General features: G+C 42.6%; 1 protein-coding gene across 3 annotated transcripts; it reads left to right on the top strand.

The window, feature by feature from the left end:
- LOC125639793 (cytochrome P450 2H2-like) lies at nucleotides 1-26,484 on the top strand. Of its 3 annotated transcripts, XM_075130720.1 has the most exons (10): nucleotides 1-303; nucleotides 1,667-1,750; nucleotides 9,167-9,373; nucleotides 13,161-13,310; nucleotides 14,429-14,589; nucleotides 15,527-15,703; nucleotides 16,085-16,226; nucleotides 16,712-16,899; nucleotides 23,226-23,367; nucleotides 25,918-26,484. In XM_075130720.1, exons 1-10 carry the CDS (start codon nucleotides 99-101, stop codon nucleotides 26,097-26,099), a joined length of 1,638 nt encoding a protein of 545 aa, XP_074986821.1. In that variant the 5' UTR covers nucleotides 1-98; the 3' UTR covers nucleotides 26,100-26,484. The 3 variants fall into 3 exon arrangements, with proteins under 3 accessions (XP_074986821.1, XP_074986822.1, XP_074986823.1); XM_075130721.1 differs by lacking the exon at nucleotides 1,667-1,750; XM_075130722.1 differs by lacking the exons at nucleotides 1-303; nucleotides 1,667-1,750 and adding an exon at nucleotides 10,654-10,816.
- The last annotated feature ends 334 nt before the right edge of the window (nucleotides 26,485-26,818 follow it).

Raw genomic sequence — 26,818 nt, 5'->3', positions numbered from 1 at the left:
GGCTGTCATTTGTAGAGTCCCTGGGTTGGGGCCTGGAGTAGCGGGTGGGCCCTGGCTCCCTCACATTAGCCATTGGGGAAGTGGCTGAGAATTTAAGAATGCTGGACTATGAAGCCATACTCCCAGAAGGGGGAGACATAAATAGTGACATGGCTGGAGGGCCAAGCCATGAAGAGGATGCCATAGTTCCTGAGGTGGTGAGAAGGGCTGCAAGCAGAGGCAGTGATGGTGCACGGACCACTGACGGGGACATCAGCCTCAGAGTTAATCCCCAAAGAGACCAGAAGGAGGTGCTGGAACACGGTGAGTGATGTGCTCCGTGATAGTCTTTTAAATTTCAATAATTATTGGAAAGTCTTTATCTTAAATAGTTATTTGAGAAGTTGTAGTTTCTTTATACATTTCTTTGGAGGAAGGATCTTTAATGGCTGAGAATGCTCAAGCAATCCCTTCACCCAGTTCAGAAAGTTAGGTAAAGGGATTCTTTGAGCACTCCCTGCAATTAATAATTAATTCACTGCAACATGAGTAATTCTCTTTGTCTGAAATTTTGACACCTCTCTGTTTACCCCTTTTCCAGGTCATTTATGAATATGTTGAACAGAAATGGTCCCAGGACAGATCCTTGGTTGACCTGCTATTTACCTCTCTACATTGTGAAAACTCACCAATTCTTCCTCCCCTTTTGTTCTCTTCTTTAAAGCTAGTTACTAATCCATGAGAGGACCTTCCTGCTTATCCTAGGACAGCTTACTATGCTTAAGAGCCTTTGATGAGGGACCTTGTCCACAAGTTTGTTAACCCCTGACAGAATTGTAATAGATTGGTTAGACATTGATTTCCCTTTACAAAAGGCATGTTGACTCTTCCCCAGTATTTTGTGTTCATCTAGGTGCCTGATAATTCAATGCCAGGCAAATTGGTGAAACTCTAGTAAAAAACTGAAGTTAGGCTTACCAGCCTGTAATTGCCAGGATCACCTCTAGAGCATTTTAAAAAAATCAGCGTGACATTAGCTGTCCTCCAGTCATCTGGTACAGAGGCTGATTTAAATGAGATGTTACATACCACAGTTAGCAGTTCTGCATTTTCATATTTGAGCTTCAAAACTCTTGGGTGAATACCACCTGTTGTGGGTGACTTATTACTGTGTAATCTATAAACTTGTTCCAAAACCTCCTCTAATGGCACCTCACTATGGGGCAGTTCCTCAGATTTGTGATAAAAAAAAGAATGGCTCGGGTGCGATTGAAATCTTTCAGAGGCATTGGACTTCATACATTTACTCGTGATGTTTTACCATTTTCCCGTGTTTTTTTGCCGCCGATGCATGGATATGATCAGAGCTATACACAAACTTCCGGTATCCTGATCTGAATGATCTCCCATTTGCCCTTTTGTCGAGTCATGCTGTTAAGCACATTGAAATAGAAGCCATATAATAAAAGTATTAATTTGAAATAAACCAATCTGGTAAAAAATCAACCCCAAAATGTCACTGTCTAGAGGTCTAAAGTGTAAAAGAACAGCGACTTCATTTAAATCTGGATGGCTGAATGAGACTATAGAGACCGTTACATTAAAGTCACATAGTGTAATGCTTGTTAAACTTGTGAAATATTCACATATGATGAGGATAACGGAGTGGTTTGTGTATATTGTTGAGATGCCAGATCTTCAGGAGAATTTTCAACAGGAAGAATGTGGAACGATGTATGGAAGTTGGATTTCTTAAAGCGTCATCTGTCAAGTAAGTCTCATATAGATGGTGTAACAAGACTTAGAAACAAAAACCCTTCCTTACAGAGTGAATTGCTTAGGATGATTCTTGAAAGTCCAGCTGAAAAGCAGAGGAGGCAAATTAATCTCGAATGAAAGCGCTTAAACCCAGAAGAAATCAAAAAGAAAAGGAGTACTTGTGGCACCTTAGAGACTAACCAATTTATTGACAGTGTGTTATTGGCTATTAAAATGAACAGCTCAATGCTTTCTGTTCAGGATATTAATGACCATATAGAAAAGTATGTGCGCATACTAACAAGGTGGAAAAGTAAAAATTATGCTTTTGAATTTCTTGAAATTATCAACTGCATTGTCCAAAATGACCTCATGCATGAAATAGCATTGGCAATGTTTCATACTCTAGCTGTTGATGAAAACACTGATATATCCAATAACAGATACTTGGTACTCTACTTTAAATGTAGATCCATAAATTCTGCAGACTATAAAACTTTGTTTGGTGGACTATTACAATTGCAAGAATGTGATGCTGTTTCAATAGTGTCTTCAATCAAAGAGTTTTATAAAAAACACCAACTTAATTTAATGAAAATGGTGATGTTCACATCTGATGGTGCCTCCATGATGTTGGGCAAACTCAATGGTGTGGCGGCTCAGCTGAAATGTGATATTCCACACTTAGTCCAGCAACATTGCATTGCACACCGGGAAGACTTGGGAATTTCCGATGCATGGAAAGAGGTCAAGCTGATAAGAGACATCGAAACCTTAATGAGAACTGTGTACATGGTGTTCTGTCACTCATCCGGGAGAAAATGCAAATTTCAGGAAATAGTGGATGCTTCTGACTGTGAGTCAGTGGCTTTCAAGCCACTCAGTGAGGTACACTGATTATTGAGGCACTTTGCACTTCGAGCAACTATTCGCAACTATAATCCTCTTCTGGAATATTTTGAGCAAGACAAAGATACTGATCCAGTTTCTAAATATTGCCACAAAAAGCTGAATACCATGGAATACCAAATAACATTAGAAGTTTTGAATGATGTTTTGTCAGAGCTGGCTTCACTATCCATGCTGCCCGAGGTAAACTGAACAAGATCAGAAGACAGTACTTTGGAGATTCAGTCTTATGGAGTGACAAAGTTAAGGCTCTCTTAGATATGAGCTCTCAAGAAAATAATGAAATTGATACCAATTCAATAATAACTTTCATAAACATCTTGTGTGCACATTTGGCAGACAGGTTTCCAGAGGATGAAGTCCAGGAGTGGTCCTCTTTTGATTGTGCAGCAATAATTAAGTGTTACTTCAATTTTGGAATTCATCAGGTCAAATCCCTATGTTCAAAATACAAAGATTATCTTTCTGAAGAGATTTTTATAGTCAGTCAGTACAATGACTTCAAGTTTGCAGTAGCTGAAAGAATCAAAAGCCAATTGGTTTTAAGTTTCCTGGATATGGTGACATTTGCTCACTAGGATGAACAGTTTCAGGATCTTGCAAAGTTGATGGTGTCAGGGTTCCTTCCCCACTCTGAACTCTAGGGTACAGATGTGGGGACCTGCATGAAAGACCCCCTAAGCTTATTCTTACCAGCTTAGGTTAAAAACTTGCTCAAGGTACAAACTTTGCCTTGTCCTTGAACACTATGCTGCCACCACCAAGAGTGTTAAACAAAGAACTGGGAAAGAGCCCACTTGGAGACTTCTTCCCCCCAATATATTCCCCCAAGCCCTACACCCCCTTTCCTGGGGAAGGCTTGATAAATATCCTCACCAATTTGCACAGGTGAATACAGACCCAAACCCTTGGATCTTAAGAACAATGAAAAAACCATCAGGTTCTTAAAAGAAGAATTTTAATTAAAGAAAAAGTAAAAGAATCACCTCTGTAAAATCAGGATGGTAAATACCTTACAGGGTAATCAGATTCAAAACATAGAAAATCCCTCTAGGCAAAACCTTAAGTTACAAAAAGACACAAAAACAGAAATATACATTCCATTCAGCACAGCTATTTTACCAGCCATTAAACCAAAGGAAATCAAATGCATTTCTAGCTAGATTGCTTACTAACTTTTTACAGGAGTTCTGAAGAGCATTCCTGATCTGTTCCTGGCAAAGCATCACACAGACAGACAGACCCTTTATTCCCCCTCCTCCAGCTCTGAAAGTAACTTGTCTCCTCATTGGTCATTTTGGTCAGGTGCCAGTGAGGTTATCCTAGCTTCTTAACCCTTGACAGGTGAAAAGGTTTTGCCTCTGGCCAGGAGGGATTTTATAGTTCTGTATACAGAAAGGTGGTTACCCTTCCTTTTATATTTATGACAGATGGATATTGGAGGAACATTCCTAGCATCAAGTGCAGACTGTGAGTGTGGCTTTAGCTTAATGAACACTCTAAAAAACAAACTACAGAATCGTTTACAAGTAGATCATTTGGACATGCTGATGTGTATTAAGAGTTACCAGCTGGATGGAGGACTGATAGATCTGGACAGAGTTTATATTGAATGGGCAAATGAAAAAGATCACAGGGAAAAACAGTAAGGTTAGTTTAACAGTCTTTGACATTTCAACCAATAAGGAAATTAAAATGCATTTGTAATTACATATCTTATTCTTGGCTGATAATCATTTATTGATATTTTTTAGGAAAATTTTAAATTTAAAACAAACTCTTGTTTTTCTTTTTTTACTTTTACTTATGATATCTCTATCTGAAAACCCACATAAATTGACATAATGGCATACTTATTAAATTGTCTTTATTATATGTTTATCAAAATCTTTTTGGACATGTGAAAAGAATGAAAGATAAAAGTGGACACCAATGGGCAGAAGCCTATGAACTGATAATGATCATGATTAATATGTGCTTGATATATGCTCATGATTATCTATAAAAAAGATCATAAAGCGCAATGCTTAAAACTAACTTCTGCTTCATGAAGAATGGTTAAATTTCCTTTTTCTAAGTATTTTAAAATGACATTTATAAAATAACATGGTGTAAAACTATTATTATCACAAATTGCAAATTCCAAAACTTTTTAAATGTATAAGCATTTTACCCACTTGGGCGCATTTGCCTCATGGCCCACAAATTTGAACTCTGCTTCAAAAATTTGCACAGAAGAAATTTTTTGCGCATATGGCCTGTCAAAAATTAGAGGGAACATTGACTGGGAAATGCAAAGGGATGACAGCCCTTTACCAGGCTGTGTCCAAGAAAACAGCCTGGAGATTGCACACCCTAAAATTGAAGGGCTGATAGATGTAACTGGAGGTGAGGGTCCAGTAATTGACCTGACTGTTGACAAATTAAGCTGGGTCAGTCAGTCAATCCCGATATTAGGGGCTTTGTCTTATGTAAGACCCTATTACCTCTCACCCCCATCCTAATTTTTCACACTTGCTTTCTGGTCACCCTAGCCCCAGGGGTGAATGCCCCTCTGGGGCCTTTGGTCCAGCCTGCTGATGGACTCTGCCCTCCTTGGCTACTGCTTCCCCTATGGGGCACTGGGGGGGCTGCTGAGAGCAAATCCCATCTCTTGTTACTCACACCTGTGGCTCTGATTGGCCAGTGGTGCTGGTAGGTGGGGAGCAGAATGGGGGCCAGCTCAGAGGGGGCAGATAGGGCAGCTGGGGGGTGTACCAGCCCAGCTCCCCAGCTGTAAAATAGGGATAAGAATACCCGCTTTCTCCCACCCTTTGTCTGTTTGACCTGTTTAGATTGTGAGCTCTTTGAGGCAGGGACTGCCTCCAACTTTGTGTATGTACAGCCCCTAGCGCAACTGTGTCCAATCTTACTTGGGGCCTCTACAGGCTACTGTAATACAAATAATTAAGAAAAAGAATAAGGGTGCATCCTGTTCTGAATATGTTATTTGGATGTGAATATCTTTTCAATATCTCAGTTTAGGTCATGCTCTAGACATCAGCAAGATCTTTTAAATAACCCTCATTTACAGTCTCCTAGGGTATGTCTATATTAAAAGCGCTACAGTGGCACAGTTAAGGCTCTGCAGTGATATGTCCTACATCGACAGAAATACTTGAGTGGGGAAAATGTCCTTTGCTGGAGAAATGAAGGTTTATCCCTATAGAGGCAGAGTTAAGGTTCTTTGGATGATGTTAGACCATAGCTACAGAGCGGGAGACAGTGTCCTGGAAACCAGTTAGCATGAAAAGGATTTAGGAGTCACAGTGGACAAACCACTCAACACAAGCCCCCAGTGTGACTCTGTGGCATAAAGGTCTTGTATGGTCCTCCAAGGTATAAACAGGCAAGCAGTGAAGAGGAGTAGGGGTATGATTTTGCCTTTGTGTGAGACAGTGGTTCTCAAACGTTTCTACTGGTGACCCCTTTCACATAGCAAGCCCCTGAGTGTGACCCCCCCATACATTAAAAACACTTTAAAATATATTTAACACCATTATAAATGCTGGAGGCAAAGCGGGGTTTGGGGTGGAGGCAGACAGCTCACGACCCCCCATGTAATAACTTCACAACCCCCTGAGGGGTCCCAACCCCCAGTTTGAGAACCCCTAGTGTAAGACACCGGTGAGATTGGCACTGGAATACTGTGTACAGGTCTGGTGGCCACATTTTTAAAGGGATATTGAATAATTGGAGAAAAGAGTCACAAAAATGATTCAACGGCTGAAGAAAACGCCTTACAGTAAGTGCCTTAAACAGCTTATTCTGTTTAGCTTCTCAAAATGAAGACTCAGAGGTGACTTAATTACAAGGAATAAGCACCTTCAAGGGGAGAAAATAGCGGCTATTAAAAGGCTGTTTAATGTAGAGGGGAAAGGCAGAACAAGAACCAGTGACTGGGAGCTGAGGCCAGAGAAGTCCAAATTAGAATGAGGCACGTTTTTTACCGTGAGGGTGATTAACCACTGAACAGACTACCAAGTGGTGAACTGTCCATCTCTTGAGATCTTCACATCAAGATTTGTTGCCTTTCTGGCATAGCTGCTGGCAGGGCTGTCCCTAGACATTTTGGTGCCTTACGCAGCCCTCCGTTGGGGGGCGGGGAGAAGGGGGCTGGCCCCAGGCCTCTGTGTATGAGGAGATTTTGGCAAACCAGTAAAGTGCCTGAAACCACTACTGCTTATTGCTAAAAGCAGCCAAGTCACCAGGCTGTAAAGTGGCCATACAGCAGCCTCAGTTTGTCCAAGGCAGGAGGGGAGGGGCGTTAGGGTGCCACAGAAAGGGCAGCTTGACCCCACATCCTTCCTTATAAGAATTGTGTTGAAGTTGCTGATACATGCATTTTAGAAGAGCAGGATGTGCCCTCAGGAATGTGTCTGTTAGGGCCTCAAGGCTGCAAACTCTGGGAAAAACCCACACCTGGTTAATAATCAGAAGGAAACCTCTTGCTGGACCATTGAAACCACTTGCTTGACAAGTTTTCTTTAAGGGACAAGTCATTGCAGTACAAATAAGGGGGAAAAGGTTTGAGCCGGTGGGACTGCTCGCTTCCTCTGGATGCATCTTGTGTTCTCCGCCGGCAGACGGGCTGCCGCTGTGCCACTCGAGAGCCACACTCCGCTCCGGTAATTATCGAGGCTTGGGGGTGTTTTACTAACCTGTTGCGGACGTGTGTAAGTGCTTGAGACTAAGTAAAGTTTAGCTTTAAGTGAAAGCACTCTTGTGTTGTCCTGTTTGTGCCAGCCATCTATCGGTCAGATGGCTGTGGCTCCCGATTTATTTCCTGACACCACCTCGCACAGAGTAAAAGTTACCAAGAGCTTTGGGTTGAAAGAACCCCAGGTAGCATCCATGGGGGGGTGTCCCCAGGCCTCCGTGGGGGGGCGAGGGAGGGCTGCACCCAAGGTCTGTGGGGGGCAGGAGCAGGCTTGGGGGGCAGGGGGAGAAACCACCCCCCAGCACAAGCTGGAGGAGCGGGTTGGGGCCAGGTCGCTCCACTACCTGCCCCCCAGTGATTGCAGGGCAGGCCTGACTCCACGCTCATGGGGCAGCGGGAAGTGGAGTGTCCCAGCCCCAGCCCACTCTGCTCTGCTCCCCGGCTTCCAGCCTTGGGGGGCAGAGGGGAACCACCCCCAAGCACTCACCGGCGGTGCGGAGCAAGCCAGGTCGCTCCACTACCTGCCGCCTGGTGAGTGCAGGGCATGCCCGACCCCTGCTGCAGTCCCCTGGGACTTAGTTCAGGGGAAGGGGTGGAGTGGGGGTGGGGCTGCGGCAGAGCAGGGGTGGGAAGAGGTGGGGCCGGGGTGGAGCAGGGGCGGGGGCTTTGGGGAAGGGGTGGAGTGGGGGCAGGACGAGAGCGGGGGCAGCTTTCCTGGCTGGCTCAGCTGGCCTGGGTATCAGGCTGGCCGCTGGAGCAGCACGCAGCTGCGTAGTTTGCGTATGGATAAGGATGGCCCTGGGTGCTGGAACTAAGGGTGCGGAGGATGCTGCAGTACCCCGTGACTTGAGGTGGTTTCCATTATATACAGGATTTACAGTTTGGTTCAATGGTTCTCAGCCCTCCCACCCACTATAAACATTGTTCCAGCACCCCTGCTTTCTGGAAGATCTGGTTGTCAAGCGTAAGTTATTGGGCTCAAAACATTGTTCACTGGGTGAATGGCCTGTTCTATACAGGACATCAGACTAGAGGATCTAGATTCTTCTGCCTTAAAATCTATGACTCAATGTTAGTTCTGCATTTCCAAACTTTGAAACCACTGGTTTTCTTTTAAGCTCCACGCTGACCTGAGGAGTTGGTCCCTTTACATCCTGTTTCATTAATTTCTCCTGGACCCTGATCCAAATCCCACTGAAATAAATGGGAATATTTCCATTGACTTCCGGGTCATGTCAAGTCTTGCATCTCAGAGTCCTAATGTTTCAGTTTGAAACCAAGAGTTGTACAGGTTCAATATAAGAGGAGCAGGACTGTCACAACATTTTTTAAAGGTTAATCAAACTTTATGAAATATTCAAAAAGGTTCAGGATTTGGTTTGAATTTTTATCAAACATTCAGCTTGGTGTTTTTCTTAAGTGTCTGCTGCTCATCGATCCATACGAGAGAGCAGCATGAAAAGGAATGATCATTATATGTGTATAATGACCCAGCTGGCACCAAGGCGATGAGAAACATTAACCACATGAGTGGGGAGAAAGGAGGATTTCAGGATGGTTTGGGCAGTTTTACAGAGATTCAGTTTATGATTAATTTTCATGCTCGGTCAGTGACCACATGAGCAAATGGAGATGATATATTCATAAAATTCAAAGGAGTTCATTCCTAGTATGACGACTCCAGTCACCTTTGTTAGTCCAGAGGTTATCTTGTTAATTCAGAGGAATTGACAGCTCCTATTGGCTAATTGCTTGCACCCACTTTTGCTGTATACAATATAAAAAGCGAGGATCTACTTTTCCTTTCTTTTATCCTGCCAGAATCCAGAATAACTGCTGCACTCTGCAATGGAACCTCTGGAAGCAACAGCTGTTTTCCTGGTGATTTGTATCCCTTCGCTTCTTTTCCTTTTGGCATGGAGAAAGGTGTCTGGAAGCGGGAGGCTGCCTCCTGGGCCTGTAGCTTTTCCCATCATAGGGAACACGCTGCAGCTGAATATGAGGAATTTGCCCAAACATGTGGAGGAGGTAAGGGTGTTTTCTTGGTATCAGTTATTGGGTTTTAGGTGGACATTAAGCAGAGCCTGGCACAAGCCTAGCATGGTGGCAATTCCATGTCACTCATCTCAAATTTCTGACTTATTTTTTTCACTAAACAATCAATTGTGGATGCTAGATGTAAACTGTTCAGGATAATATACTGGTCTTCTTAGGGGGGTCTTATTCACAAGTGATCCAGAGTGCCCCCTGTAGCTGCCTGTGATGGGTACAAATTATAGCAGGGTGGGGTCTACTGTGTTATGTAAGGAAATGGCAGTCAGGTGCCTTGGGTTCTGTTCCTACCTCTGCTACAGACTCCAGGTGTGCTTTTGGGCACCATGCTTAATCTCTCTCTGCCTTAATTTCCCCATCTGTAAAATTGCTCTCATGCTATTTGCCTACATCACAAAACGATGGTAAGGCAGAAACTGCAGATTAGCTTTGAAGAAATGACATTGTAGTGTTGCATGTTCTGGCATTTTAGCCAGCTCAGCAAACACACCCTGGGATTGGACAGACAGGTTGGATTCTTTCCTTCTCGCAAACCATCACAAATAATGAGGGTGGTACAGGACAAATGTTGCCCCCAGTCACAGCTGTTCACCTTCATTCTCTTCTCATCATGCCCTGAGATACAGATGTGTTTGTCCATTTATTTGCAGAGGTGTAATCAACTGGAAATTGAACAGTAATTCTGCCGGTGATGTTAACGGGAAACAGAATCTTACTTTTCTCTGTCCTTGGCTCTGCAGGGCTGAGAAGAGTAAAACGAAGGGAAACTCTGTCCTGTCATTATAAAATCAGCTGACATGACTGAATAAACGCAGGCAGCATTTCTGTGGTGTTAGAAGTGTCATTTTTACATAGCACTCAAGATCACCATTTAAAGGCCCCATATTAATGTAGTCTGCTCTTATAATGAGGTAATTGTATAACACATATAGAATTATCTTTGAAAGGCACAAACACATCTATAGGAAAAAATGTCAAAAATGTATTAAGATAAAGTGAAGCACTGAAAGATCAGGAAGTCCCAGATCCTCTAAGATATATAGGCGTCTAACTCTCATAGAAATCAATGGAGTTAGGCTCCTAAACACTGTACCTTGGAGGATCTGGGCTGAAATGGCCAAGTCTGCACGGTGAGCAGTAGTAAACTTGCTTAGTATTAGCTCAGTGGCATGAGAGCACTTTCATCAGTTTGTAATTTGATCTACACACATTCTTATTCTTATTTGTAATTAAGTGGATCTGTTAAACATTCACAGCTCAGTGCAAAATATGGCCCAATTTTCACAATATACTTTGGCTCAGTATGCGTTGTGGTGCTGTATGGATATGAGATTGTGAAGGAAGCTCTGATTGGTCTCGGGGACGAGTTCAGTGGAAGAGGAAGTATGCCAATATTTGAAAGAATCTCCAAGGGAAGAGGTACATTTCAAGTAACGTCAGCATATAGAGGAGAACACAACTGCAAAGACAAAAGGGAAACAGCTGGAGTTTCATTCATAGAGTAGTAAAAATTGGATAAATAGTCTTGGTTTCAGGAAAGAGCCCATTCCCTATTGTGCCACTGTTGCCCCAGAATTCGACATTCATGCGGGGACCCCAGAACTTAACAGTACAGCAGTCAGCCATAATGTATGTTCAGCCACTGCCAGCTGAAAACCAAGTATCACATAGCTAGGAATAGTCTTAGGCCTTTGTGAGACAAGGTCAGACAGCTGCACACTTGCAGTTTGTTAATCAGAATGGGAGGATGGGATAGAAAGTTATGGAGGAAAGTGAGTGAATAGCGACCTTGGTTTTTAGGTGCCCCTAACATATTGTTGTTATAGCTAGAAATACCAGAAATGTTTTGAGCTAATGAGTAGTTTGTTGAAAGTAGGAGAATTGAGGACCCAGTAGAGATTATTATGCTCACCCACTAGGAGTCACTATAGTTTATGTGCTTTGTTAAAGTTAGCTATAAAAGATTAGGTAAAAGTAAATACTTCGGAGCAGTCTGAGGGAGCTTTTCTTTGGGAAAGGAGCTGATATCTAAACTCCCTATCTGCCAGACAGAAAGAGGGCCCCTGGAAGTCCGACTGGTGATTACTCAAAATCATCTCAGATTGTGGGTAACTATATCTGGGATGTTCCAAACTTATTGCTTATGTCTGTGTGTGCTTAATATCTAATAAATCATAGATTTAGATAAAAGCACGCTTATATCAATAATTTATCAGATGGAATTGCTGTGTTCTCATTGATTTATTCCTGACGCTGTCTGGAGTGAATCAGTTAAGTTACCACAGTTTTGGGTTCTGAAAACACTGGGTAACATCACTGGTTCACTGACATGGATGGTTCCGAGCATGTCACTACAGGTTTATGACAGGTAACGGCCAGGCCAATCTACCTTACAAGGTCTAGAATACAGCCAGGAAAGCAGGACTGGAGAGGCAAAGAGGGTCAGAACAAACCATGAATTTCTATCCTCTTCCTCCCCTGTCCTCACAAGTATAGGTATAGCCCATTTGTGCTGGAAATGGCCCACCTTGATGATCATACACATTGTAAGGAGAGTGATCACTTTAGATAAGCTATTACCAGCAGGAGAGTGGGGTGGGGGGAGGTATTTTTTCATGCTTTGTGTGTATAAAAAGATCTTCTACACTTTCCACAGTATGCATCCGATGAAGTGAGCTGTAGCTCACGAAAGGTTATGCTCAAATAAATTGGTTAGTCTCTAAGGTGCCACAAGTACTCCTTTTCTTTTAGCCCATAAGCAGTGAAGGATTATTTGTATTATTGTTTTACTTGGGTGTCTCAGTTTTTAAGGTTCTTTAGTAGTAAGGAATTAATAAATATGGAAGCACCAAGAAGTCCTTTTCAGGAAGTCTTTTATCTTGTTTCTGCATTAAGTGAAATATATTTACATTACAATCACAGTGACTGTGAAAACAACCTTCAGTATATTTACTTGATTGCACAGAAAAAAAAAAACACTTGAAAGGAACGTTATTGAGGTTGTAAAGTCAAGCACTAGAAGTTAGGAATTGCTAGAATTAAGATTCCCTATGCAACTGCACAGTTAGTGTTAATGAGTTAATGGAATAACTGATAGCAGCAGTAGCTTGTTATCTCACATGTGAACAGGCACCAGGATCTGTGAGGTGCTGGTGCATGCCCAGTAAAGACCGAACCTTTGGAGATTTTAGCTGCTAAATTCTAAGAAGTCTCTATTAAGCATGTGTGAAATATGATTTTTTTCAAAGGCTTGTAACTTGGGCACATTGTGGGAAACCACTGAAAATGAAGTGGCCTATAATGGCCAATTAACACCTCCGCAGTGGTGGGATAATGAAGGGTTAGTAGTCAGCAGGGTATCTTATAACTATTGTAATGGGCCATAAAAACAGTGTTTCTTTAAGAGTGAACCTCTTTTGCAGTCTGTCCCATCTTGTTTTTAGCTTGGACACGACAATTAACTGCTGCAGACCTGAGGAAGAGCTCGGTGCAGCTCAAAAGCTTGTCCTTCCACCAACATAAGTTGATCCAATAAAAGATATTACCTCACCTACCTTGTCTCTCTGATATCCAGGGTCCCACATGGCAATAGCAATACTGCAATCAGTATTTGCAATGTAGCTGTAATGTCATCTCCCTACTAGAACACAGACACAATATCGGTTAAGTTGAAGTTGAGTCATCAATGTTTGGGTATTTTTTCAAATCGGCAAACTGAGTCTGACCCTCTCTCCTTTCATTCCTGTTCTCTTCCCTTTTCCAGGTATTGTTTTCAGCAATGGGGAGCAGTGGAAGCAGCTTCGCCGATTTGCCCTCACTAATCTGAGAAATTTTGGGATGGGGAAGAAAAGCATTGAGGAGCGTATCCAGGAGGAAACCCGTTTTCTAGTGGAAAGACTCAGAAACACACATGGTGGGGATTGTTTCATGTCCGTTGGAAATTGAGGAGTCAAAGATTCTTGTCTTTCTGTTTTTCATTATATTAATTATTTGGTTCAAACGTCTTGTAACTCAAGCCATTAACTGCACATATAATAACCTGCGTTAATGTAATGGGAAAGGATGTGTGCAACTTTCCAGAGAGGACCATTTCTGGCTGTTTCTTTCTCCCCTTTTCTCCCCTCTGATCTGTGATCAATGAGCAAATGGAAGATATTTGTCTAGAGTGTATAGACACGAACACAGTGAGCCATATTAGAGCGGGTTAGTTCCAGTGTGCTGGGTTAAGAAGACCCCCAGGCCTACAGTTTGCTTCTTCTCATTTTTTTCTCGGCTAGATATCTGATACATGTTTGGCACCTTCATTCTATAGTAGCAGTTCTCAACCTGTGGTGCACGGGCCACATTCGGCCCAATTAGCACACAGCTGCAGCCCAGCTCAGCTGTCTGCTAAAGGTTGGCCCACATGCCAGGTCCCCTGGGTTCCTGGCTGCCCAGCGAAGGGGTCTGGGCTGCCAACACTAGTTTTGGGGGTCCAGGGATCCCAGGTGGCCCAGCAGGGTCAGGGGAAGCCGCCTGGCCCTACAAGCTCTGGAGTCTGAAGCAGCCATGCGGCAAGGGTCCAGGGTCGGGGCGGCTGGCCAGCCCTATGGGGTCAGGGGCAGGCAGCCGGCAGGCCCTGTGTGGCAGGGGTCCAGGATCCAGGGTCGGGGTCAGGTCCATACTGCTGCTTCCCTACCACCTGGTCCCAAGGGCTGGGATCCTTTCTGTGAAATGGGCCCCAAGTCAGACAGGCAGGTGTCACTCAGAGAGGGACTGGTGGCCCCTGGTCAGACCAGAGTGTGCCATGGTGCAGAGCAGAGTGAAAACTGATTGCCAGCAGAAAAAGTGGTGGTTGTTTAATTTAGCATGTGAGAGGTAAGAGTGGGGATTGGGACAGCCCTAACCCACCCTCCCCAAGGAATATTGCTGTCAGCCCCACCTTGCCCTAGGGTGGGAGATCCACAACGTCCCCGTGTTGCCAGGGACTCTGATGCTAAGGGTGAAGACACTGAATTAAAACTGATTCTTTTTAGTTTTGTTTTGCTCCAGGGCAGCCCTTTGACCCCACCCTCTTCCTTACTCACGCCGTCTCCAACGTCATCTGCTCCATCATCTTTGGGGACCGGTTTGACTATGAAGATAAGAAGTTTGTTACTTTAATTAGTCTTGTACAAGAAAATGACAAGCTCCAGCGCTCTCCCTGGACAGCGGTATGTTCAGGGGTTTATTTTATTCTCCTCGTTTGTATTGAGGGAGGGAACAGAGATTTATTTCTTTAACTATTAATTTTCCTTAAACAAGTGTTATTTCAGGTTCCCATAATGGTCTTATTCTCTTCATTAGGCTGCAGCTACAACCAAACCCAGCCTCAAACTTGTTTCTAAGTCTTGTTTAAATTCCCAGACAAAACACTTCATTAGCTCAGAATTAAGTTTGATTAAGGATATTCACTATCAACATTATTGGTAAAAAATCAAGAAAGTTGCCAGTTAAAATGTTGATATCCACACCAATCACATCACATGCCTTATCCCATAAGCAACATGATAGTGAATGTGATCATATTTCTCACCTCCAAAGCAAACTTTCTTTCACTTCCAGCTCACAGCCAACCACCAGACACATCCCCATTCCTGAAAATCTCGCTAATTGCACAATGAAGGGCCAAACTCTTTGTTGGCATAACTCAGTCAAAATAAAGGGAGTTACACCACAAGAGAGAATTTGACCCATTTACTGCCACCTCAGGAAGTCTAAAGTATATTTTCCTTTTAAAGACTATAATTGTTTATTGCTGCTTAAGAAAATCTGTGGTCAGAGCTAAGATTGGACACTTGAGTGTTTTTTTTTTGTTTGTTTTGTTTTTTTAGTAAAAGGATGTGTGTTCTGGGGGTGGCTTTATGTGGGGAAAAATGGAGTGTACCTTAGCTGATATAACTGAATGTCACTGCTGTTTTTGTGAGGAATTTATGTATGTTCGATAGCCTGACTTAGCGGAGTTCGCAACGATCTGTTGAATCCATTTTCATAAGAAGGTGCTACAGAAATATTGTATTGTTTTGCTGTACTTGAATCATTTGAGTGAACACGATGATTATCTGTTGTGTCCAGATATATCAAGCTGTGTTTTTCTTTCATCCTTTATAGCTGTATGTTTTTTTCCCGACTTTTATGGATTACATCCCTGGTCCTCACCAGGGGTTATTTAAAAATGCTCAGGAGTTCAGAAGATTTGTTCTGGAGAAAGTGAAGATGCACAAAGAGTCTCTGGATTCCAACTGCCCTCAAGACTTTATTGATGCTTTCCTCATCAAAATGGAAGAGGTATGTGAAGGCAGAAGCACTTCCCCTTTCTTGTAGAATGGGTTATATGTATCATTGGGATTAATTTGTTAAGCAATAACAGAGGACAGGGCTTTGGAGAAGGCCCGAAGGGGAGACATGGTCTCTGCCCAAGGAATATACATTATAATGGTCAAACTCTTCTCTCCTCCTTCACATAAAGAAAAAAAATCACCTTATTGCACAGAAAAGACCCAATGCACCACAGTAATACAGCTGTAATGTCAGGTGCTATGGGCCATTTTTGTGGGATTTTTATAATGATCAGAGGTGGGTCACCTGTTGGGTAGAAGAATATATATCTGAATATATCCTACAGTTTTACCGTCAATAATCAAAGATCTTCACCAAATCTTTTTTCAGGAGCATAAGAATGTCCAGTCAGAATTTAATGTGGAAAGTTTGATACGAAGCACAGTAGAATTATTTATCGCTGGAACAGGGACAACCAGCATCACTCTGAAATATGGACTCCTGATTCTTCTGAAATATCCAGAAATAGAAGGTAGCAGTCTTCCCTCCCCGCACACACAAAATGTTAGGTCCTAGGGGTACATGAGGAATACATGACCAGTAAATGGATACAGAGCATCTCCCCTTCAGTCACCAGAAGCGCCTGGCCTGGCAGTGACCCATGTTATTGTAACATGGTGATGGTTCATTAGTTTATGTGAAGTGGGTTGAATATGTGTTGGGTGGGGGACGACGGTTTCATACTCCAGTTCCCTGCAGGCACACGTTCACATTCAAAAAGCACCATTATAACGGGCATTACTTGTCCCCGTATTGACAGTCTGAGCAAAGGGGCCAAAGGCTAAATAGGCCATTGTGATTGAATTCCTCTCTCAATCCAGGTCAGTGTAGTTTCTGTAACCCCAAATTGACCAGGTTTGTTATAATCCGAAATTGCAGACAGTGTGATACAATGGTGGCAAATCTATGGAAATCCTCCTTTACCATTATTGTTAAGCCTCATTAATCTGATGACAGAGAAAGTTCATGAAGAGATTGACCATGTGATTGGCCAAAGTCGAAGCCCCTGCATGGCGGATCGAAGCCAGATGCCCTACACAGATGCTGTGGTACATGAAATCCAGAGGTTCTTCACTTTTGCCCCGTTAGGTGTTCCACGTGCTGTGACTAGAGATGTTCATCTCAAACAGTACCTTATTCCCAAGGTCAGTGTCTGTGAAAGGTTGGGTTCTTTTACCTTTTTCACCTTTTAATTTTGAATTATTCACAATAGAAATGCTTCAACTAGATTTTGTGTGGTGTTTTTTTTTCTCTTTTACCAATTATTGAATCCCTCCAAGCCTCTGCATGAAGCAGAACAGCAGTTTGCAATCTGCAGGCTGGACTTTTCTTCCAGGACAGGGTTTCCAGATCCTAGCTGTGGCATTTAGCTAATATGCAGAACCATTTTCTTCTTTTGAGGCTGAAGGGATTTTGTTTCTGGGGAAATTTCTTGGTACAGTTAGTTCACAACCAAAACAACATAGGAAAGTTTAAAAAGTATGAGAGCCCTCCCAACCTTTGCTTATTTCTGGAACGGAATGCAAGCCAATAAATACAAATATGAAACAAAATAAAAACTATACTTCAAGGTTAAAGTATTTTTAATAGTGAGCCAAACTTACACAGTTAATTCTTGGTTTTTGTTTACTAAATAATGAAAAATAGACTTGGATTTATATTAAATAGACTAATAGATTCTTATGCTAGACAGGACCATTGTGATTGTTTAGTTTGATGTCCTATATAACACGTGCCATGGAACTTGTCCAAGAACAGATCTTTTAGAAAAACATCCAATCTTGATTTTAAAAAATTGTCAGTGATGGAGAATCCACCACGACCCTTGGTAAATTGTTCCGATGGGTAATTACTCTAACTGTTAAAAACTTCCACCTTATTTCTAGTCTGAAATTGTCCAGCTTCAGCTTCCAGCCACTGGACCATGTTACATCTCTCTGTTAGATTGAGGAGCCCATTATTAAATATTTGTTCCCCATGCACTTATAGATACTTAGGGACCATTATCAAGTCACTCCTTGACCTTCTCTTCATTAAACTAAATATATTGAGCTCTTTGAGCGTATCACCATAAGGCATGTTTTCTAATACTTTAATCATTTGAGCTCTGGGCACCAGAATTGGACACAGTATTCTGGCAGGGATCTCACCAGTGCCAAATACAGAAGTAAAATAACCTCGCTACTCCTACTCAAGATTCCCCTGTTTTGCATCCCAGGATAGCGTTAGCTTATTTGGCCACAGCATTACACTAGGAGCTCATGTTCAGCTAATTATCCACCACAACGCCCAAATCTTTTGAAAAGTGATTATTTTACTAGGCTAGAAGCCGCATACTGTAAGTATGGCCCATCTTCTTTGTTCCCAGAGATGTACATTTACATTTAATTGTATTAAAATGCATATTGTTTACTTGCGCCCATTCTACCAAGCAAGCTAGATTGCTCTGAATCAGTGACCTGTCCTCTTCAGTATTTGCCACTCCCCCAAGTTTTGTGTCCTCTGAAAACTTTATCAGTGGTGGTTTTCTGTTTTCTTCCATGTCATTGTTAAAAATGTGAAATACAATAGGGCCAAGAACCAGTCCCTGCAGGACCCCACTGAAAACAGACCCGCTCAGTGACCATTTCCTATTTACAATTAAATTTTGAGATCTATCAGTTAGCCAGTTTTTAATCCATTTAATATGTGCCATATTAATTTAATATTGTTCTGGTTTTTAATCAAAATATCATGCAATACCAAGTCATGCCTTATAGAAGCCTAAGTGTATTATGTCGTCACTACTACCCCTATCAACCACCCTTGAAATCTCATCAAAAAAGGATATCAAGTTAGTTTGACACTCTATTGTCCATAACCCCATGTTGACTTGCATTAATTACACTATCCTCCTTTAGTTCTTTATTAATCTAGTCCCATAACATCAGCTCCATTATCTTGCCTGGGTTCGATGTCAGGCTGATATGCCAGTGATTAACCAGCTCATCCCATTGACCCTTTTTAAAAATTGGCACAGCATTAGCTTTCTTCCAGTCTTCTGGAACTTACCCACTTCTCCAAGACTTATTGAAAATCAACATGAATGGTCCAGCAAGCTCCTTGGCCAGCTCTTTTAAAACTCTTGAATGCAAGTTACCTGGACCTGCTGATTTCAAAATATCTAACTTCAGTAGCTTCTCCTTAACATCCTCCAAAGATACTAATGGACAAAGATAAAAGGCCAGGAGGACAATTGTGATAATCTATTCTGACCTGTATAACACAGGCCATAGAACCTCCCCAAAAAATGTCTTTGATGTAGCTTCTCTCTGACTGGCAGGGGTATTTTGCTGGGTCTGATATGCTGAATAATAATACTTATCTCAGGTTTCAGAGGAACAGCCGTGTTAGTCTGTATTCGCAAAAAGAAAAGGTTTCAGAGGAACAGCCGTGTTAGTCTGTATTCGCAAAAAGAAAAGGTTTCAGAGGAACAGCCGTGTTAGTCTGTATTCGCAAAAAGAAAAGGAGTACTTGTGGCACCTTAGAGACTAACCAATTTATTTGAGCATGAGCTTTCGTGAGCTACAGCTCACTTCATTGTGGCACCTTAGAGACTAACCAATTTATTTGAGCATGAGCTTTCGTGAGCCACAGCTCACTTCATCAGATGTGTACCGTGGAAACTGCAGCAGACTTTATATACACACAGAGAATATGAAACAATACCTCCTCCCACCCCACTGTCCTGCTGGTAATAGCTTATCTAAAGTGATCAGCAGGTGGGCCATTTCCAGCACAAATCCAGGTTTTCTCACCCTCCACCCCCCCACACAAATACACTCTCCTGCTGGTGCTAGCCCATCCAAAGTGACAACTCTTTACATAATCAAGTCGGGCTATTTCCTGCATAGATCCAGGTTCTCTCACTTCCCCCCCACCCCCATACACACACAAACTCACTCTCCTGCTGGTCTAAACTGACCACTCTCCAAGTTTAAATCCAAGTTAAACCAGAATATCTGGGGGGGGGGGGTAGGAAAAAACAAGAGGAAACAGGCTACCTTGCATAATGACTTAGCCACTCCCAGTCTCTATTTAAGCCTAAATTAATAGTATCCAATTTGCAAATGAATTCCAATTCAGCAGTTTCTCGCTAGAGTCTGGATTTGAAGTTTTTTTGTTTTAAGATAGCGACCTTCATGTCTGTGATTGCGTGACCAGAGAGATTGAAGTGTTCTCCGACTGGTTTATGAATGTTATAATTCTTGACATCTGATTTGTGTCCATTTATTCTTTTACGTAGAGACTGTCCAGTTTGACCAATGTACATGGCAGAGGGGCATTGCTGGCACATGATGGCATATATCACATTGGTGGATGTGCAGGTGAACGAGCCTCTGATAGTGTGGCTGATGTTATTAGGCCCTGTGATGGTGTCCCCTGAATAGATATGTGGGCACAATTGGCAATGGGCTTTGTTGCAAGGATAAGTTCCTGGGTTAGTGGTTCTGTTGTGTGGTATGTGGTTGTTGGTGAGTATTTGCTTCAGGTTGCGGGGCTGTCTGTAGGCAAGGACTGGCCTGTCTCCCAAGACTTGTGAGAGTGTTGGGTCATCCTTTAGGATAGGTTGTAGATCCTTAATAATGCGTTGGAGGGGTTTTAGTTGGGGGCTGAAGGTGACCGCTAGTGGCGTTCTGTTATTTTCTTTGTTAGGCCTGTCCTGTAGTAGGTAACTTCTGGGAACTCTTCTGGCTCTATCAATCTGTTTCTTTACTTCTGCAGGTGGGTATTGTAGTTGTAAGAAAGCTTGACAGAGATCTTGTAGGTGTTTGTCTCTGTCTGAGGGGTTGGAGCAAATGCGGTTGTATCGCAGAGCTTGACTGTAGACGATGGATCGTGTGGTGTGGTCAGGGTGAAAGCTGGAGGCATGCAGGTAGGAATAGCTGTCAGTAGGTTTCCGGTATAGGGTGGTGTTTATGTGGCCACCAGGTTAGCCGTGACATTATCGGGGATAGTGTTCCTGACGGCCTGTAGTCCATCTTTGTGTGGAATGTTGGTGTAGAGGGCTTCTACATCCATAGTAGCCAGGATGGTGTTATCAGGAAGATCACTGATGGATTGAAGTTTCCTCAGGAAGTCAGTGGTGTCTCGAAGGTAGCTGGGAGTGCTGGTAGCGTAGGGCCTGAGGAGGGAGTCGCTACCAGCACTCCCAGCTACCTTCGAGACACCACTGACTTCCTGAGGAAACTTCAATCCATCGGTGATCTTCCTGATAACACCATCCTGGCTACTATGGATGTAGAAGCCCTCTACACCAACATTCCACACAAAGATGGACTACAGGCCGTCAGGAACACTATCCCCGATAATGTCACGGCTAACCTGGTGGCTGAACTTTGTGACTTTGTCCTTACCCATAACTATTTCACATTTGGGGACAATGTATACCTTCAGATCAGCGGCACTGCTATGGGTACCCGCATGGCCCCACAGTATGCCAACATTTTTATGGCTGATTTAGAACAACGCTTCCTCAGCTCTCGTCCCCTAAAGCCCCTACTCTACTTGCGCTATATTGATGACATCTTCATCATCTGGACCCATGGAAAAGAAGCCCTTGAGGAATTCCACCATGATTTCAACAATTTCCATCCCACCACCAACCTCAGCCTGGTCCAGTCCACACAAGAGATCCACTTCCTGGACACTACAGTGCTAATAAACAATGGCCACATAAACACCACCCTATACCGGAAACCTACTGACAGCTATTCCTACCTGCATGCCTCCAGCTTTCACCCTGACCACACCACACGATCCATCGTCTACAGTCAAGCTCTGCGATACAACCGCATTTGCTCCAACCCCTCAGACAGAGACAAACACCTACAAGATCTCTGTCAAGCTTTCTTACAACTACAATACCCACCTGCAGAAGTAAAGAAACAGATTGATAGAGCCAGAAGAGTTCCCAGAAGTTACCTACTACAGGACAGGCCTAACAAAGAAAATAACAGAACGCCACTAGCGGTCACCTTCAGCCCCCAACTAAAACCCCTCCAACGCATTATTAAGGATCTACAACCTATCCTAAAGGATGACCCAACACTCTCACAAGTCTTGGGAGACAGGCCAGTCCTTGCCTACAGACAGCCCCGCAACCTGAAGCAAATACTCACCAACAACCACATACCACACAACAGAACCACTAACCCAGGAACTTATCCTTGCAACAAAGCCCATTGCCAATTGTGCCCACATATCTATTCAGGGGACACCATCACAGGGCCTAATAACATCAGCCACACTATCAGAGGCTCGTTCACCTGCACATCCACCAATGTGATATATGCCATCATGTGCCAGCAATGCCCCTCTGCCATGTACATTGGTCAAACTGGACAGTCTCTACGTAAAAGAATAAATGGACACAAATCAGATGTCAAGAATTATAACATTCATAAACCAGTCGGAGAACACTTCAATCTCTCTGGTCACGCAATCACAGACATGAAGGTCGCTATCTTAAAACAAAAAAACTTCAAATCCAGACTCTAGCGAGAAACTGCTGAATTGGAATTCATTTGCAAATTGGATACTATTAATTTAGGCTTAAATAGAGACTGGGAGTGGCTAAGTCATTATGCAAGGTAGCCTGTTTCCTCTTGTTTTTTCCTACCCCCCCCCCAGATATTCTGGTTTAACTTGGATTTAAACTTGGAGAGTGGTCAGTTTAGACCAGCAGGAGAGTGAGTTTGTGTGTGTATGGGGGTGGGGGGGAAGTGAGAGAACCTGGATCTATGCAGGAAATAGCCCGACTTGATTATGTAAAGAGTTGTCACTTTGGATGGGCTAGCACCAGCAGGAGAGTGTATTTGTGTGGGGGGGTGGAGGGTGAGAAAACCTGGATTTGTGCTGGAAATGGCCCACCTGCTGATCACTTTAGATAAGCTATTACCAGCAGGACAGTGGGGTGGGAGGAGGTATTGTTTCATATTCTCTGTGTGTATATAAAGTCTGCTGCAGTTTCCACGGTACACATCTGATGAAGTGAGCTGTGGCTCACGAAAGCTCATGCTCAAATAAATTGGTTAGTCTCTAAGGTGCCACAAGTACTCCTTTTCTTTTTGCGAATACTTATCTCCTGTATCTCAAAGCACTTTACCAAGAGGAAGTAGTATTGCTATCCCCATTTTACAGAGGGGAGCAACAAGGGCTCTGACACCAAAAGTGACTTGCCTAAAGTCACTCAGTGTATCCTAGCTCTGCCAATGAGTAGTACAAAGGCTGGACTGCAGTTCAGTGGAATTAGCTGTGCTCATGAAATTTTAATATTTCTGTTTCTGGTTGAAAGCATGACATTCAGGGGATGCAAGGAAATGAAGAAAAACAAAGTCTGATCCCACAGTCCACCTCAGTGAATTCTGGAGGCTTCTCTCTTTTGGATAGTATCCACTTTAACTCTTTTCTTCTGCATTTGCTAATTCAGGGCACCACGATATTTCCTTCACTGAAGTCAGTTCTGTATGACAGCAGGGAATTTCCAAACCCAGAGCAATTTAACCCAGGACATTTCTTGGACGAAAATGGTGCCTTTAAGAAGAGTGACTTCTTCATGCCTTTTTCTGCAGGTAAATTAAGCCATTTTTATTTCAGATCCCAGACTGTCTTCTGGCTTTGCCTTGAACTTCCTAGTGGCTCTCAGACTGTTTAGTGCATAGTGTTTTCAGGTGGCCTATGAAGCAGAGTCTCTCACGCTAGCAAAGCATCTATCAGTCTTTAAAGACAGGTTTTAGAGTAGCAGCCGTGTTAGTCTGTATCCGCAAAAAGAAAAGGAGTACTTGTGGCACCTTTAGAGACTGACAAATTTATTTGAGCATAAGCTTTCGTGAGCTACAGCTCACTTCATTGGATGCATCCGATGAAGTGAGGTTGTAGCTCATGAAAGCTTATGCTCAAATAAATTTGTCAGTCTTTAAAGAGTGTCACTTCCTGCTCGTTGTCTGAAGTCAATTTTTTGACTAACTACGCACTCCCTTCCTTCTCTTCACTCTGCCTGGCAACATCATGTCTAGCTTGTCTGGTATAAATTAATCCCTGATATAATGGCCAGACAACACTAAAACTGAATAGAGTACCAAATGTATGGTAAGACAAAGCCAACTGCATAATCATCTGGAGAGATATCCTAGAAATGCAGGGTTGGAAGGGACCTTGACAGGTCATCAAGTCCAGCCCCCTGAGCTGATGCAGGACCACATAAATCTAGACCATCTGTGACAGATGTTTGTCCAGCCTGTTCTTAAAACCCTCCAGTGATGGGGATTCCACAACCTCCCTGTATAGTTAAAAAAGTTTTCCTAATTTCTAAACTAAATCTCCCATGCTGCAGATTAAGCCCATTACTTCTTGTCGTACCTTTAGTGGACAAGGAGAACAATTGATTCCTGTCCTCTTTATGACAGCCCTTCACATATTTGAAAACTATTATCGGGTCCCCCATCAATTGTCTTTCTCAAGACTAAACATGCCCAGTTTTGTTAGTTTCCTCAGCGGTCAGGTTTTCTAAACCTTTGATCATTTTTGTTGCTCTCTTCAGGACTCTCTCTAATTTATCCACATCTTTCCTAAAGCATGGTGCCCAGAACTGGACAGGGTACTTCAGCTGAGACCTCACCAGTGCTGAGCAGAGTGGGATAATTACCTCCCTGTCTTATACATGACACTCCTGATAATACACACCAGAATGTTATTAGCCTTTTTTGCAACTGCATCCCATGGTTGACTTATATGCAATTTGTGATCCACTGTAACTCCCCTGGATGCTTTTCAGCAGTACTACTGCTTAGCCAGCTATTCCCCATTTTATAGTTGTCCATTATAAATGTCCATATATTATAAGCATATTCTCCAATCCATCATCCAAGTTATTAATGAAAATATTGATTAGTACTGGACACAAGAAAGGCCCTTCCAGGACCCCATTATATACACCCTCGCAGTCTGAAAGCAAACCATTGATAGCTACTCTCTGAATACGTTTTTTTTAAACCAGTTCTGAACCCACCTTATAGTAATTTCATCTTGACACCATTTCCCTAGTTCGCTTATGAGAATGTCATGTGGGTCTGTGACAAAAGCCATATTAAAACCAAGATATATCACATCTACTGCTTCCCCTCTGTTCTCTAGGTCAGTAACCCTGTTAAAGAAGGAAATCAGGATGGTTTGGCATGATTTGCTCTTGACAAATCCATGCTGGCTATTCCTCATAACCCTATTATCTTCTAGGTACTTACCAATTGATTGTTTAATAATTTGTTCCAGTATCTTTCCAGGCTGACTGATCGACAATTCCCCAGGTCCTCTTTGTTCCCCTTGTTAAAGCTAGGTACTATATTTTTCCATTTCCAGTCTTCTGGGACCTAAGCCATCCTCCATGAGCTCTCAAAGATAATTGCTAACCATTGTGAGATTGCTTCAGCTAGTTCCTAAAATTCATTGGCCCCTGCTGACTTGAATATGTCCAACTTATCTAAATATTCTTTAACCTGTTCTCTCCCTATTTTGGAGTGTGTTTCTTTCCCCTTGTTGTTAATATTAATTGTGTTGAGTATGTGGTCACCATTCACCTTTCCAGTGAAGACAGAAGCAAAAGGTGCATTAAATACCTCAGCCTTCTTGATGTCATCAAGGGGCTACTTAACTTCTCTACTTGAATCTAAGCTACTGAGCCTCCCTGCCACTCTGTTAACAGTGCCTTTCAGCCTTCTTCCTCCACCCTGCTATTCAGGACACCCACACCTCTCTACTTGTTACTTCTCTCCTTCTACTCAGTCACCACCATGTCACTCCCCCAGAAAACTGTTTAGCTCATTTGGAAAGTGGATAATCTATTCCTCAAACCGCACATCTTCCCACCCTTCACCCCCAACTGCCTTTAAAATGGCAATATAAGGAACTCAATTCCTCAGATTATCTGTGAGCAGCTTCTTAAACCCACGTACACTTTCATACCTTACTGAACTCTGAGAGACAACCATTATCCTCCATGCACTTGCCCTGAATCACTCTGTGCATCTAACTTTAATCCTGAGGTTTTGCTTCCTTAATAACCATATTTAATATGTGCTACAAAGAAAGATCTCCAGCATCAACTCAAAATTCCTTTTTCATTGCAGGGAAGCGGATTTGCGTGGGAGAGGGTCTGGCTCGGATGGAGCTCTTTTTGCTACTGACAACGATTTTGCAGAACTTTACCTTGAAACCTGTCGTTGACCCCAAACATATTGATATAACTCCCAAGTCGAGCTTCATGTCAAATGCACCAAAATCATACCAACTTTGTGTTCTTCCTCGATAAAGATAGTGAAAAGTCACCTCAATACCTTAGACCTGTGCATTAATTTGATTGTCTTTGATTCTGAACTCATTTACACAGTGACAGAAATGAACTCATTGTCTTCAGACAGACAGATCAATTACTAGTTTTTTTATGTAACTTGGATTTAACAAAATTATGTGTAGTATCAAAAAATAACCATACAATTGACTCAAAAAGCCATGTACAATAATCATGTAGTGTTCTCAGAAGGGCTCAGGTTGGAACAGAACCTGGCTATGTTTTCAGTTCATTTGTGGTTTGGTTGACAACTATGGAAACTTCTTTAGGCAGCTCTAAGGCTTCTTTATTGACAAAGAGTTGGTAACAGTGTACCAGCCAATGAGAATAAATTGTGATGATGTAATGCTTTTGGCTCAATATCCTACTTTGATAGGCAGAGTTTCTGTAGCATTGGACCGAACTAGAGTTCTCCCTCTCCTGCTCATTCATGCAAGTTAAACTAAGCACAGTGTTAATAAAGTTGCTCCTCATTAATTTTCCAACTCACCTAAACACTTCTATATATTTACATATTTATGTACTTTTGTGATACATATTCCAGGTCTGGGACCAAGCTGGGAGGTGCAGATTCATTCACCAAATAGTCACTGAACGAACAAAACATGATGCCAATTTAGATTTGGTATTGGGGGGTAGTGAGGACCTCATGGAACAACTGGTTGTAGGGGAAAACCTTG

The sequence above is a fragment of the Caretta caretta genome, chromosome 7 (assembly GCF_965140235.1).
Source record: "Caretta caretta isolate rCarCar2 chromosome 7, rCarCar1.hap1, whole genome shotgun sequence".
In the NCBI taxonomy this organism is placed as follows: Eukaryota; Metazoa; Chordata; order Testudines; family Cheloniidae; genus Caretta; species Caretta caretta.
This window is presented reverse-complemented; position numbering and strand designations above follow the sequence as displayed.

Bases quoted from the DNA above. Each gene is read 5' to 3' on its own strand.
- LOC125639793 (XM_075130720.1), top strand. From the start codon at position 99: ATGCTGGACTATGAAGCCATACTCCCAGAAGGGGGAGACATAAATAGT. The intron at 304-1,666 runs GTGAGTGATGTG...TATATTGTTGAG, and splicing joins GAAGGAGGTGCTGGAACACG to ATGCCAGATCTTCAGGAGAA. The intron at 16,900-23,225 runs GTCAGTGTCTGT...TTGCTAATTCAG, and splicing joins AACAGTACCTTATTCCCAAG to GGCACCACGATATTTCCTTC.